Here is a 15,972-nt window from a genome sequence, read left to right on the forward strand (position 1 = left end):
TTATGGGAAATCTGGGAAACTATTACATTGTTGGTGGAGCTATGAACTCATCCAACCATTCTGGAGAGAAATTTGGAACTACACCCAAAGGGTAACAAAAATGTGCATATGCTTTGATCCAGCAATGAAGAGATGATGAAAAAGGGCAAAAACATCACTTGTACAAAAATATTCATAGCAGCCCTGTTTGTGGTGGCAAAGAATTGGAAATCAAGTTAAATGTCCTTCAACTGGGGAATGACTTGGCAAACTGTGGTATATGTATGTCACAGAACACTATTGTTCTATTAGAAACCAGGAGGGATGGGAATTCAAGGGAAACCTGGAGGGATTTACATGAACTGATGCTGAGTGAGATGAGCAGAACCAGAAAAACACTGTACACCCTAACAGCAACATGGGGATGATGATCAACCTTGATGGACTTGCTCATTCTATCAGTGCAACAATCAGGGACAATTTTGGGCTGTCTGCAATGGAGAATACCCTCTGTAAACAGAGAAAGAACTGTGGAGTTTGAACAAAGACCAAGGACTATAACCTTTAATTTAGGAAAAAAAACCCCTGATATCTTATTGTCTGATCTTGCTATCTCTTATACTTTATGTTTCTTACTTAAGGATATGATTTCTCTCTCATCTCATTCAATTTGGATCAATGTATAACATGGAAACAATGTAAAGACTGGCAAATTGCCTTTGGGGGTGGGGGAAGGGAAGTAAGATCAGGGGAAAAATTGTAAAACTCAAAATAAATAAAATCTTTAAAATCAGTAAAAAAAAAAGAAAAGAAAAGAAATAAGAGCTATGGAAGAAAGAACTGGAAAGAAAATTAAGTCTGCAGAAGAGATATAAAACTTTACTCAAGCAATTCCTTAAAAAATTCTAAATGACCAAAAGGAAGCCAATTATTCCATGAAGCAACCAAAAAAATATTAAAACAAAGTATAGGGGCAGCTAGGTGGCACAGTGGATAGAGCACTGGCCTTGGAGTCAGGAGTACCAGCGTTCAAATCCAGCCTCAGACACTTAATAATTACCTAGCCATGTGGCCTTGGGTAAGACACTTAACGCCACTGCCTTGCAAAAAAAAAACACAAAAAAACAAAGTAAGAGAAAATGTAAGATTATCTCCAAACAAAAAGAAATTACTTGAAAAACAGACCAAGGAGTTAAAATTTAGAATAATTTAGAATAAATAATTTAGAAAAATATTAGAATAATTTGAAAGCCATAGTCCAAAAACAGACCCAAAATATCATACTTCAAGAAATCTTTTTTTTTAAAGGTTTTTGCAAGGCAAATGCAGTTAAGTGGTTTACCCAAGGCCACACAGTTAGGTAATTATTAAGTAACTGAGGTCGGATTTGAAATCAGGTATTCCCGACTCCAGGGCCTGTGCTCTATCCACTGCGTCACCTAGTTGCCCCTTCAAGAAATCTTAAAAAAGAAAATGGTCCAGATCTCTTATAACCAGAGGGCAAAGTAGAAATAGAATCATGGTCATCAACCCAAAACGAAACTCCAGTAACATCATAGGCAAAATCCAGGGCCTCCAGGTCAAAGAAAAACTACTGGTCACAATCAGAAAGAAAAAAAAAATTCAAGCATCAAGAGGAGTCACAGTCAGGATCACATATGATGAAGGACTGGAAAACTTAGAAAATGGTATTCCAAAAGGCAAAGGATATTTATAGCTAAGAATAACTTACCAAGAAAAACTGAGTGTACTGCTACAGGGGGAAAAAAACTGATCCTTGAAGAAAAGACCAGAGCTATAAAGGAACTTTAAGCTTTCTCGATATTGGAATGAAGAATACATTGAAATGAACAAGGATAAAGGACTAAACAAGGACAAACTGCTTACACTGAAAGATTGGTAGATGATATATGTGCCCTCTCTGAACCCAACCATCATCAGGGTTCATAGAAAAAGTTCAATTAGAAAAGGCCTGAAAGAGTGGTTCTGTTTTATTTTCATGATAAGAAAAGAATGGAAAAAGAGGGAAGAAGAAAAATACAACTAGGAGGGAGTATTGAAGGGAAAGGAAAATTAGACAGTTAACAGACATAATCAAGTAAATACTGATATGAACAAAGTAGAGGGTGGAAATAGGAGAGGAGGTGGTGAAGCTGATACTTGAACCCCATCCTCAACTGTTCAAAAGAAGAAAACACATACGTAAACTGAGTAACAAAATGCATTTCAGGACTTCAGACCAAGAAGGTGGAGAGAAGACAAGCACAGTTCTAAAGTTTCCTGATCTCTTACTTCATCTATCACATGAAACAAACCTCCTAAAAGAAATCTGACCCACAAAACCCAGAAAGAAAAGCCAGGAGAAAGAACGTCTACCTAAGGATTTGTCTCAGGCAGCAGCTTTGGCCTAATTCATTTGGGCCAGTGAGTCTGGGCTCAGAGGGAGGATCAGCTCGATTAATCCAACCAGATTAACAGCTGAACTGGAAGAGGGAGTCTGAGGGCCCAAGAGCTGGACCTGCTGGGTTGGAGGTGGGGCTGGATAGCAGGGGCTTGAGTCAACCTTGAAGGACTTGGTCATTATATCAGTGCAACAATTGGGAGCAATTTTGGGCTGTCTGTAAAGGAGAGTGCCATCTGTATCCAGATAAAGAGCTGTGCAGTTTGAACAAAGTTCAAGGACTATTCCCTTTAATTTAGGAAAAAACATATCTTATTGTCTGATCTTGTTACCTCTTAGACTTCTTTTCTCTTCTTTAAGGATATGATTTCTCTCTCTCATCATACCCAATTTGGATCAAGGCACAACATGGAAACAAAGTAAAGACTGACAGAGTGCTTTCCGTGGGGGTGGGGTGGGGGGAGAGAAGCAAGATTGAGGGGAAAATTGTAAAACTCAAATAATATCTTCAATAAAAATTAATTTTTAAAAAAATGCATTTCACTCCACAGGGAACTAGGAGGGAAACAGTGGAAGGAGGAATTGGAAGGAAGAATTAGTTCTAAGCAAAATAAATTCTAAGAATGTATATAAAAATATTTTTGACATGATAGAGAATGGGAATCTGGAAAGGATACCCATAAATTTGGAAACAGATAACCAAGTTGGTATCTAAAATGTGATGGAATGCTATGGTATTACATTCTTTTTTTGTTATTTTATTTTTCCAATTATATACAAAGATAAGTTTCAACATTCATCTTTCTTGTAAACCTTAGAGTTCCATATTTTTTTACCTCCCTACTTCTGATATACATTATACACAAACATTCATATACCATTCACTCTTATCAGTGTAATGACTAACCAAGATTCCAGAATCAAATGAGGAAGTATGTTACCTACCTGTTCCCATGAAATATTACTGATGAAAAGCCCAGATAAATCTTATATTTTAAGCTATTACATACATAATCCAAAAAATAAATTCCTATTCTAGCTCAATGTATTCCAAATCAATTACTCTCTGAGCCTCAATATCTTCATCTCTAAATAATTAGTTACTATTTTTAAAATGCACAAAGTAGCTTTCACATAATATACCTGTCAGATAAGAATTAGATGATATAGTAAATGAAAGTTTTGTAAACTGTAACTGTAACAAATTGAAGGTATTGCCACTTTGATGAATCTCATGTCTTCTAATCTTATGTGATTCTTATTGATGTCTTTCTAAACTCCCACAAAACAGTTACATAGTATACTACAATCCTGTAAACTTATATATTATGTTATATATTTAAATTATATATTTATATAAATATATAAATGAAATTCTATATAAATTTTATATAAACACATACAACACACAATTTTTGTAAGTTCCTATATACATAAGTTAAAAAGTAAATGCCTATTCTAATTCAATGTATCCCCGAATATTTATAATGCCAACTTTTCCCAAATCTTTCCTCTACTGATTGAAGTATAGTTTTAAAGTCTCAATAATGGTATGTGACTCATAGAATTAATCCAGCAATATGATTAATCTCAATTACTGAAAGTTCAGAATCCTATGACATTCAATTTTAAATGATCCTTTATAATACAAAGTTTGTGATTCTTCTTTGAGAACTACATTTTAAAAATATTTATCTATTGAAGAAAGGATCTTGATATTATATTTTGTTAATTCCCTATGTAAGTTTTATTGGGGCATTTTGTATGAATTTAATGCAATATTACTATTTATTAAGAAATAAGAATTCAGTTAAACATGCAAAGATTTATCTTTGTCCATGGCATAATAGACAGCTCATTAAAGGAAAACTACCCTGAGTAAATGATGATCCCAGAAATTAGATAATGAAAACACAGTTCCTTGAGATACGGTAAAATATTACCCTATTATTAGGGCAAAATAAGCTATACCTTATCAGATGTAGTCACTAAAATGTTTTTATTTCATTGTTTTTTCTTTGTTACAAAGCAGCACTCAATCTAAAGAGTGGATCTCCACATGACTGATACAGAGACAAAATATTCTTTTAAAGAAATACAATTTTTACCTGTGGCTCAAAACCCATGTCAAACATTCTATCTGCTTCATCAAGAACTACATAAGTAACTCTCCGAAGATTTGTCACCCTACCTATAAGAAGAAGAAAAATAAAAACAGGAACCAAAAATCAATTGCAAGTCATCTTTTAACTACCAAGGACTTTTAAAAAACTGTAAGGGAACTAAACTAACTAACTCAAACAGAGGGGGACAGGTAAATATTTTTAAAACAGTGAAGTAGATTTCAATCTTAATTATCTTAATCTAATGGCAAATATATTCTGGCAATGGGTTTCTGAGGCCCTTTATTTTTTCAAACTCTTCTCTTGCATACCATCATAGGGCCTGAAGAACCTGTAAAACTCAGAAAACAGCCCTCTCCAAAACACATCATAAAACTAAGACTGAGATGAAGCAACGAGCCACATCAGCCATTATCTGACAGCATCACCTAGGAAAAAACATATTAGAGATTACAGCGTATGTGTGGAAGGCAAATTTCCAGTGCTAACTGATCCAGTCTCAGAAAAATCTCTCTTCAAAATAATCTATTATGATCATATATTTAGAAACAATTTATTGGCATGAAGGATTATTAATATCATTTTACATTAAACATTATTATAGTACACATAAGCCACTTTTCTGTATGAGGATTTAATTGAGTTAAATTTTGCCACTCGGTTAAATAAGAGCAATAGAATCCATTATTGATGAAAACTGAATAAACAAAACAAGAGCACAGAATAAGCACTTCTAAGAAAGTTAATTTTAAATCAGCTGGCATTTAAAGGCAAATGCAAGAATAATTAAAGGAAAAAACAAAAAGATTTCAAAAGGAAAAAAGTCAAAATCAAGGTGACTGAAGCAATGAAGCATTAATATCAAACTTTTTCATATACTGTACTTTATAGGCATTATTATTTAGTATCTTTTGATATCAGTTTCCTGAATTCACAGAAAACCTAGCTACTTAGTAACTGATATAATTCTAGAAGAAAAAAAGCGTAACTACTGGCAGTCCTTAAATTATTTTGCTTTAACTCCTGAAAATATTTCCTTTATAGTGTTAAAATAAAGAAGTGACTTCTAAAAACTACCCACCTTACAGTGTTATATTCAAAGCCCAAGAAGTCTGGCAAAATTTGGGAACAGCGTTAAATTACCTACCTTTGATGGTTAAAGTCTTGGAAGCCCAGTTCTATAAATCTTGAAGGGCCTTTTTCCACAGAAGTTAAATAATGTCAACAGTTTAGTAATAGTTATGATTTGGAATACTTCAATATTGCATTAAAATTTGTCTAAAAGCATGCGATATTTACAAAAGAGCAAATTTCTTGAAGCTGTAATATACTGATTCAACAAATATGTTAATACCAGCTCCTACATAAGGGAAAAAAATTCTCAAATTTACCAAAAGGAGCAAGGGATTATTTTTATAAATAAAAAATTTAAAACAAAATTTAACATATTTTAATGTTAAGGATAATTAGATATGAGAAATATAAAGTGCTTAAATTTCTGCAGAAATAGTAAACTTAATGGTATTATATGCATTCAAATTAAAATTGTTGCACTACCTTCATCATAAGTAATATGTCTTAATTTTTTTGGAGTTCTTTCTATAATAAAATATCAAACATAAAATTCAAGATATTACAGCTTTAAGAGGTGAATTACAGAAATCTATTCATTAAAACTTTTTCTTGACTATACTTTGATTTAAGCAAAATATATAGAGTCCCGAAATAAGGAAAAAAAATATAAGAAAAAAAGTCTCTTACTCACCACTATTAGCTGCTAACATGTCAATCATTCGACCAGGTGTGCAAACAATAATTTCAGCACCTCTTTTCAGTTCAGCAATCTAATAAAAAAAGAAAATACATTTACAAATTAATTAATACTTTACACTGGTCACTTTACTAAGCACTATTCATACAGATTTGAAAATGTCATGTCACTTGGTCTTCTTTAACATAATCTATAAAGACAATAGCTCAATATTAACAGGCAGCTCCCAAAGCTTCTGGTGTTTAACCAAGCAAATCTAGCTTAAATAGGGTCACAGCATCATAATCAAATTTTCCAGTGACTATAAGCTCAAAGCTGTAATGAAAACTAGGAATTATATTATTATTAATTTCTTTTTCCACTTGTCTTCAAAAACACAGAAGTAACTTAACAAGGGCAATATCAATTTAAATGACTAGTCAAAAGAATTTTTAAAGAGTGGTTCAAACTATTTTTCTATTAGAAACCCAGAGGGATGGGATTTCAGAGGAGCCTGGGAAGACTTGAATGAAGTGATGCTGAGCAAAATGAACAGAACCAAAACACTGTACACCATAACAACAACATGGGGGTGATGATCAACCTTAATGGACTTGCTCATTCCATCAGGGCAATGATCAGGGACAATTTTGGGGTATCTGCGATAGAGAATACTACCTATACTCAGAGAAAGAACTGTGGAGTTTAAACAAGTACCAAAGTCTATTACCTTCAATTTAAAAAAAAAATGTGTTTTGTTATCTTTATTATTTTATTGTCTCCTAAAGGATATGATTTCTCTCAACACATTCAATCTCAATCAATGGATAGCATGGAAACAATGCAAAGCTTATTGAACTGCTTTCTGTGGGGGGGATGGGGGATGGAGGGAGGGAAGGAAGGGTGGAGGAAAAATTTTTAAATTCCAAAACCTTACAAAAAAAATGATAGGTATATATTGGATATAATTGGAAAACTAATAAAAAAAATAAAGAATGGTTCAAGTGTTAAAACATTAAGTGAAATTTATATACATATGCAGACTATACTAGAAAATCTTTAGATTTTTAATTTTATCCTTTTATTGCCTTTTTGAAATATTTTAAAATTAACATTTAAGTCATTTATATATCTTATGTCTATCTATTTTAGAAGGCAATACAGTATCCTGGAAAGGGCACTGTAAAGTAAACCCTGTTCTAGTTCAAGTATTTACTAATCCTATCTGTCCTGCCTATTTCACAAGGTTTTCATAAGAATCAGCAAGAAAATATGCTGTCATGACTAATACAGAAATATGATTGGTCATGTATATCCTATATCGGATTACTTGCTATCAGGAGAAAGGGAAAGGGAAGGGAAGAACATAGGAAAATGTGGAACTCAAAAGTCTGCAGAAAGATAAATGTTGAAAACTATCTTTGCATGTAAGTGAAAAGAGAAAATAACATTAAAAAAAGTATGTAGTCAAAGCTACCTGGATACCGTCAAGCACAAGAGTCACAAGGAATTATTAATTTGATTATTAACATTCTTATGAAACTTCAGGAGCCAATCAATGAAGCATTAAATAAAGCAGGATTTATCCTTGATGTAGTATCATTATTAACCTACTTTTTACTAACCAAGCTGACTACAGAAAATGGGAAAACAGTATCTTATATGATGTCTCTTTCTCCCTGCTGCTCTCCACACATGCATGAAAGAATTTTAATTTAGAATTATTTTAAATCCAAGCATTTCTAACCCACTAAAAGACATGTCCAAATGATAAATGCATGCTCTAACTCATAAATAATCTGAGGCAACATTTGAAGTCATCTTCAATAGGGGTGGCTAGGTGGCACAGTGGATAGAGCATCAGCCTTGGAGTCAGGAGTACCCGAGTTCAAATCCTGCCTCAGACACTTAATAATTACCTAGCTATGTGGCCTTGGGCAAGCCACTTAACCCTGTTTGCCTTGCAAAAAACCTAAAGTAATCTAGAATAAAGAAAAGATTATATTGTTCTTTCACAACACGATTAATAAGGATCTATGTTTAGCATCATTAAACATGTATAATCTATATTAGATTGCTTTTTGTCAGGGGAGGGAGGAGGGAAAATATATAAAACTGAAAAAATATAATTTTTTTAGGGTTTTTTTTCCCCCCAAGGAAATGGGGTTATCAAATCTGGCCTCAGACACTCAATTACCTAGTTGTGTGGCCTTGGGCAAGCCACTTAACCCCATTTATTTTTTTAGATTTTTCAAGGCAATGGGGTTAAGTGGCTTGCCCAAGGCCACACAACTAGGTAATTATAAAGTGTCTGAGGCCGGATTTGAACTCATGTATTCCTGATTCCAGGGCTGGTACTGTATACATTGGTGCCACTAGCCAACCCCCAATAATTTTTTTTTAAAAAAGGATCATAGGGGTGGCTAGATGGCTCAGTGGATAGAGCACCGGCCCTGGATTCAGGAGTCCTGAGTTCAAATCCAGCCTCAGACACTTAATAATTACTTAGCTGTGTGGTCTTGGGCAAGCCACTTAACCCCATTGCCTTGCAAAAACTAAAAAGGATCATATACAAAATATAGTTTGAGGTTAATATTCCAGAAGTCACTTCTCATCTGTGACTAGTCTCCTTACGTACTGAAAAAATTTCCTGTGTCCTTAAGTGAGATGGGTAGAGAGGGCAATGCTCTTACCCTTAATCCATTTCCCTAAAAGTTTTAACTTTTGTTCTATACATCTTTAGAAAAAGAGTCTGAAAAGGCTAGAGAAATCATTCAATATTTTCAGATAAACTAAAAAGAAGGTTTCTAATATGTTTTCACAATACCTGTTCACTGATTCCTGTCCCTCCATAGACACATACAACTCTAAGGCCCAATGTCTTGGAAAACTTCTTACATTCTTTAGTAATCTGTAAAGCCAGCTCTCTAGTTGGAGTCATGATGACAGCTGAAAAGATAAATATGTTACGAGTCTAACCATCAAAATGTTAAAGAAATTATTGTTTTAAAGAGTAAATTTAGCAATAAAGTTCAACTCATTTATGGTCTAAAATAAATATTTTGATTTACTTTATGCAGCTTTAAAAGCTGAATTTAATAAGATTTACAGTAACAGAGACTCGTATAAAGGATGAAATAAAATTTAACTGCAGCTTTAGTAGCAGGCTACTTGAAAGATAAATGAGGAGAAAAATTCCTCAGTCAACCTATGTAAAGTCTTGTTTGAAATGAAAGTAAATGTCTCAAGTGCAAACCATAGCAAAAGAAAATTAAGTCACTCACTGTGATGCCAGAATCCACAATGCTGTTTCAGGAGACAACCTTCAAGGGATTATACAAAGAAGAACTACATATTCCTCTCTGTTTCCAAGAGAGGAAGTATACAGTTTTCTAAAACCTTTCTGGAGTTTAAAGAAGAAATCTCTGACAAAATCAACCAAAAATTCTGTTTCTGAGGAACTAATTAAGATTCTGGCACTAAATGCTTCCAAGGCTAAAATGCAAGGGAAAATAACTTTCCCTCTTATGTTTTGTGCTGACTTTATAGATCCATGGATACTGGCCAAGAACAAATCTCAACATAAATAAACAGATAGATGCACAAGGAGTCTACCTGCCGAGTCAGAGTTTAAAAACTGAGTTGTGCCAGGAGCGAGGTTGTTTTTGTACTTCTGAGATGTCACTCCAGAGCTCGGAAGATTCTCACTCCACCTGCTGGTAAGGGGAAATCAGCCCCAAAGTGCCAAATTGATACAGGGAATGTATACAAAGACATTTTTATTGTCACACTTATGAACTTATATATAGATTATGAGGTCTTATCTGGTTAACACACAACACAACACAACATAGATTTTTAAGAAAAGTAATCTGTACCTATAGGACCCTCTCCTTCTTCTAAAGCCCTTTGATCCATGATGTGTCTAAACATGGGCAAGAGAAAAGCAATTGTCTTTCCACTTCCTGTTTTGGCAATGCCAATCAAATCTCGTCCAGACATGATAGCTGGTATGGCTTGGGCCTGGATTGGTGTAGGCTTTTCATAACCGTGTCTTGAAAAGAAAAATAAGAATAAAATGTTAAGAATAACACCCTTCCAAGTCATTTAATCTCAGTTTGCCTTAATGCATTGGAGAAGGAAATGGCAAACCACTCCATTATCTTTATCAAGAAACTTATATGGAGATGGGGGGGGGGGGGGCCACTAAGGTGGTGCAATGGATAGACCACCAGCCCTGGAGTCAGGAGTACTTGAGTTCAAATCTGGCCTCAGACACTTAATGATTTCCTGGCCCTGTGTGGCCTTGGGCAAGCCACTTAACCCCATTTGCCTTGCAAAAACATTAAAAAAAAACCCAAACAACTTATATGGGGTCACAAGAGTCAGAGAAGACTTAGTAAAAGTAGAATAACAAAGTGCATGCAAACATATGTATGCTATCTGGGAAACTATTTCTACATAAATCAAGCCTAAACATAAAAAAAAAAAAGAATAACACCCTTCTTTAGCCTGAAGTCAGGAAAACTATACTATTAGGAAAAAATACCAAATATCTGAAAATATAGAATAATGATTTTACTAATACAAACTCCTTAATAAGCTACTTACTTTTTCAGGGAATTTAATATCTTCATTGAAATTCCACACTGGACCCAAGTTTTTATTGGTTTGGGGCAGCCTTTTCCTTTGACTGTAATACCCTCCATTTCCAAGCGAAATATATTCACCTCTGCAAAACATAATCTAAGATTAAAAGACTGTAAACTGCTTTCTATGTAAACAGAACTGACAGTTTTTAAATAGGTCCAAGAACATTTTTTATTTTCCCATATTATCTGTGATTATTCCATAAAGGAGGTGGTAACAATAACAATAATAATAATAATAATAATAATAATAATGATACTGTTTGTCCTTCACTTTTTTTTTTGTCCTTCACTTTCAAAGAACACCAATGCGTAAGAGGTGATGCCATGACAAGTGCGTGGATTGGATTTAAATGGAGTACTGTGTTAAGTCACCAGACTCACTTTCTTCTCTAGAGTCATCTGGGTCCAGTGACCAGATATGAATCAGGACAACTGGAGATGGCCTTGGATATGAGGCAATCAGAGTTAATTGACTTGCCTCAGATCACACAGCTAGGCAGAGTCAAGTATCTAAGGCTGGATTCAAACTCCCATCCTCCTGAATCCAAGGCCAGTGCTCTAAGACAAAGAGATTAGTGGAGAAAGAAAACAGCAGTCACTCCTAACTCCTGATCAGGTTTTTTTTTAAGTTTATTTACAGAAAGAGTAGTTAGGAAGCAATATTTATGTTAATTTCTGAAACTGAAATTAGGACAGAGTCCTTCCTAGAATTCTCCTGGCCCATTAAGGTCACAAAGGCACCACCAATTTTCCCTCATCGCCTGCCTAAGACAAAAATGCAACAGAAACATTTTCATTGGCTTGGGGAGTGGAGTCTTAATTCTTTCAAGGTATTATCTATTCTTTGAACAATATCAAAGTATCCCCAACACCAAAAATTTATTAATTTACCATCTTGAGACATTTTTGCCAGCTCTGGAACTTCAACATAAAAGTTTTTTCTATATGGCTCATATTCAATTTTTCCATGATCAACTGGTTCTAGGAGCTTCCTCTGTTTGGTCTGATACCCTGTTAGGGCTGTCTGAAGATCAACTTCTTCCTCTTCTGATGAATACTACAGATTAGAAAATTATAAAATGACTCATTTGAAAAGGATGGTTCTTCTTCACATTTTAACTCACTTGCTTTGTCTCTTCCTGTAAACTCTAATTTGGCTTTTATGACAATCACAATATTCTAGACCTCTCAAAAAAGTCTAAAAGGGAAAAAGTCTTGATTATACTTTAGTAGGACTCCGAAAAAACATTTTTATCAGTAGAGGGAATGGCTTTAAAATTAATCTTAAAATATTTAAACTTTAGGTTGTAAGATAAAATTGTGTTATCACTTAATGTTTCCCTCCTGGAGAAGAAATAAAGATAATGAGGTTTTTATTGACACTTTATTTTCTATTCCTACTCTGCCACAAAATCATATAATTAAAATAAGATATTGCATTATAAAGTAAACCACAGTCTAAAAGGTTCAATTAAACTAACAGTTTTCTTATTCTTCCTTGCATAAAAACAGTCAATGATGGTAAAAATAATTTTCACTTTCCTTTTTCTAACAGTTTATAAATTTAGCCAATATTTGCTAATCTGTCACAGAACATTAGAAAAAAAATAGGAGAGTTATCTTTTCTAATTTTATTTTAATGAATTGACAAGGCTTCAAAGAATACTTCCTAAAGACAGGTCAAGAATCCAATATGACTTCAGTGAATATGAATAGTGAACTACCTCCATTGCATCCTGGTCATTCTCCATGAGTTCTCCTTTCTTCTTTTCAGATTCTACAGTGGCCTTTTTAGTTGTCACAACAGTGACAACTTTTGTAACAGTTGGTCCTGATTTCTAAAACATAATAAGATATAAAATTTCCCACAAAACTGAAAATTGTCAACAAACCACAACACACTAATTTTAAACATCAGTTCAGCTCAATAGTCTTGGCATCACTTGCAAGGAAGTTAATAAATGATAAATCAAATAAAAAGGTATTAACTGCACAAATACATTTAACTTAAAAGTAAAAAACTTTTCAACAATATATTTGTGCAAATTATCAGTCCTATGGCACACTTTTCATATGAGGGAAAAAAACTTAAGTATGAACTAACTTTTCTAAATTCACATAAAATGCCTAAAAGTAGAATTCTTAATAGAACTAAGAATACTTCATATAACAGAATCTGAAATCTAGGAATTATTTCTGTTTTTCAAGGATGTTACCAATGGTTCAGTTTTGCCATTTATTTGTCATGACTTTTTAAATGCACTCAGTTCTGTTATATTTTTACTAATTCCATTTCTTCCTTCAATTCCTTAACAGTATTTCTGGTTTCTAGTTTATCACTAATGTTTGTATCCAAGTACTTTAAGCATTTTTTCCTGGTTTTGTTGCTCCAATTTTCTTGAATTCATAATTTTTTTCATTGTTATGAAATTTATGTTAATTTCTGTGCAGAACATAGCTTTAAAAATAAATTCTTCTGAATACTTTATTTCCTTTTGGTATTTCTGTGGTTTTTAATGATGATACTGAAGAACCAGAGTCTTTTGCAGTCATCTGCTCTTCCATCTTCCTGGAAATCTCCAGAAACAAATTGTTTTTTTAGGTTTTTTTGCAAGGCAATGGGGTTAAGTGGCTTGCCGAAGGCCACACGGCTAGGTAATTATTAAGTGTCTGAGACCGGATTTGAACCCAGGTACTCCTGACTCCAGGGCCAGTGCTTTATCCACTATGCCACCTAGCTGCCCCCCACACAGCTAGGTAATTATTAAGTGTCTGAGGCCGGATTTGAATTCAGGTACTCCTGACTCCAGGGCTAGTGCTCTATGCACTGCACCACCTAGCTGTCCCAACAAATTTTTTTTTTAAATGATCAAATAGAAAATAATGAAAATAATAAAACTTACCTTTTCACTTCCACCACCACCTTTAACACTCCTCATATTAAATTTCTTGACCTCCTCTTTTACTTCCTCCATGTATGCATCTAAAGGATCTAATTCTTCATCTTCAATTTCATTACCTTCCTTTTCCCCTTCTGCAGGCTCTTCTTCATCATCTAAAAGAGAAGAGAATATGTTACAGATGGAGTTGATTCAGACTTGAGTGAAAAGGGAAAGGAAGGAATGCCAGATTCAGTTTTATCTACCTCACAATCATTTAATAAGGAATAACTTTTTTTACTTTAAAGCATTATTAAATGTCAACAATTACAATTATTGTTATACACTAAGTAGCCAGCAGTATGGAACTGGAGTGCAAATGAAAGGACTTAACACAAAAAAGTTAGTTCATCAGCACAGGGTGAAAAAACCATGAGAAAGAATATGCTCTCCAAGGGGAGAAATGTTAACAGATTCAGAAATACTTAGCGTTATGGATGGGTAGGAAAAGGAGTCACTAAAAGTGAGAGAGAAATCATAAATAGAGAAAAAACCATGATTATATCATGTAAATTAAAAAAAAAAAACAGAATAAGAGGAAGAATATGAAAAAAGCTAAGAACAACCTGAATGAAAGCAAAGTTGTCCAAAGTTTAGCTTAGCATAGTGTTTGACATATAGTAGGTGCTTAGTAAATGTTTATTTGTATAATCACCATCTTCACCATCATCATCATTGTCCAAGAGAAACAGGAAAAAAGGACTGAAATTGGCAAAGTGGTTAAGGCAGTAGTTTTCCAAGCAATAATAACTACACTGTATACCACTGAAAATTATCCTACAAGTATAGACTTTTGCATAGGTATTGTAAGTAGTTTACCCTTGAACTTGATTCTAAATTATTTGATTACGCCATCCCTATCCTGGACTTGCCCTTACATTAAATATTATTTCTTGTATGTTTATTTTATCTATAATCTAAAAGGTATATTTAATACAAAATCAGTCATACTACTCTAACTTCATTTTTGTCCCTTCCCAAAGCTTTGGACACTACAGGCTGACACTAGGTTTAACATTAGATTCAATAAATATAACATTCTCCTCTACTCTTAAATCCTTTGCCCCCTTGTCCTGGAACCACTCATGCCTTGTCAAGTTATAATCCTATATCAGCCTCCTCAATTCCAAATCACACTGTGCTGAGTTCAAAATAAATTTATGTGATTTACTGTGTACTGGTCCTTTACTGAAGTAGGTAAATGTTTTCAGTTTACCTTTACAGTGGCTGTTGGAAAATATCTCCTATTCTCAAGTTTCACAAACTTCTTCTCAGCCTCTCAACTGAGGACTTTGCTTTATATTTTACTCAGAAAAATAGAGACTATTTACTGTGTACTTCCGTGAATCTCGTTCACTACATTTCAAAACCCCTTGACATTCTTTTCCACCCTTACTTCAAAACCTGAAGTGGACTTTCTCCTTTATGTGTCCTTGATCCCATCCTTTTCCATCTCCTCCAACAGATTCTCAAACAATTCTCCTTCTCCTCTCTAATTTTTTTTTTTTTTTTTTTTTTAGGTTTTAGGCAAACAGGGTTAAGTGGCTTGCCCAAGGCCACACAGCTAGGTAATTAGTAAGTGTCTGAGACTGGATTTGAACCCAGGTACTCCTGACTCCAGGGCCAGTGCTTTATCCACTACGCCACCTAGCCACCCCTTCCTCTCTAATTTTTAATCTCCTTATTTCTAATGCATTTTCCCTGCTACCTAAAAACATACCTCTTTCTATCTGATTTATAAAAAGTCCTTATTTGACTATATAATACCATCTAATCTTTTAGTCTTATTAATCCTCATTTCTTTTTCTCAAAACTCCTAGAGTAAGAAGTTTAAATGTTATTGCCTGAACTTTCTTTTCTCATTTGCATCTGGCTTCTCACCTCATAATTCAACTAAAAATTGGTCTCTGGTGCACTGGCTTCACAATTGGAGGATCTAAATTAAAATCCCATTAGTGATACTGTGTGACCTTCAATAAGTTGCTTGGCCTACATCTGGGTTTCAGTTTCTTCATTTGTAAAATAAAATAATTGGCATAGCTTTTAAAGATCCTTCAAGCTCTAAATTGCTTAATCAATCACCCTTCTTGATGTCTCTGCCACATATGATATTGTTGATCACATTCTC

At 34.0% G+C, this 15,972-nt stretch overlaps 1 protein-coding gene across 1 annotated transcript in view; it reads right to left on the minus strand.

Moving 5' to 3' along the window:
• Nucleotides 1-15,972, minus strand: part of DDX46 (DEAD-box helicase 46) — a 61,624-nt gene that overhangs the window by 25,869 nt on the left and 19,783 nt on the right. The window contains exons 6-13 of the mRNA XM_074213535.1: nt 13,809-13,960; nt 12,630-12,743; nt 11,797-11,962; nt 10,865-10,985; nt 10,132-10,307; nt 9,081-9,202; nt 6,269-6,347; nt 4,489-4,571 (exon numbers count right to left, since the gene is read on the minus strand). Of these exons, the coding sequence (XP_074069636.1) occupies nt 4,489-4,571; nt 6,269-6,347; nt 9,081-9,202; nt 10,132-10,307; nt 10,865-10,985; nt 11,797-11,962; nt 12,630-12,743; nt 13,809-13,960 (1,013 nt within the window). The remainder of the gene's footprint in view (nt 1-4,488; nt 4,572-6,268; nt 6,348-9,080; nt 9,203-10,131; nt 10,308-10,864; nt 10,986-11,796; nt 11,963-12,629; nt 12,744-13,808; nt 13,961-15,972) is intronic.

Source organism: Macrotis lagotis, chromosome 1 (assembly GCF_037893015.1).
Source record: "Macrotis lagotis isolate mMagLag1 chromosome 1, bilby.v1.9.chrom.fasta, whole genome shotgun sequence".
NCBI classification, from domain to species: domain Eukaryota; kingdom Metazoa; phylum Chordata; class Mammalia; order Peramelemorphia; family Peramelidae; genus Macrotis; species Macrotis lagotis.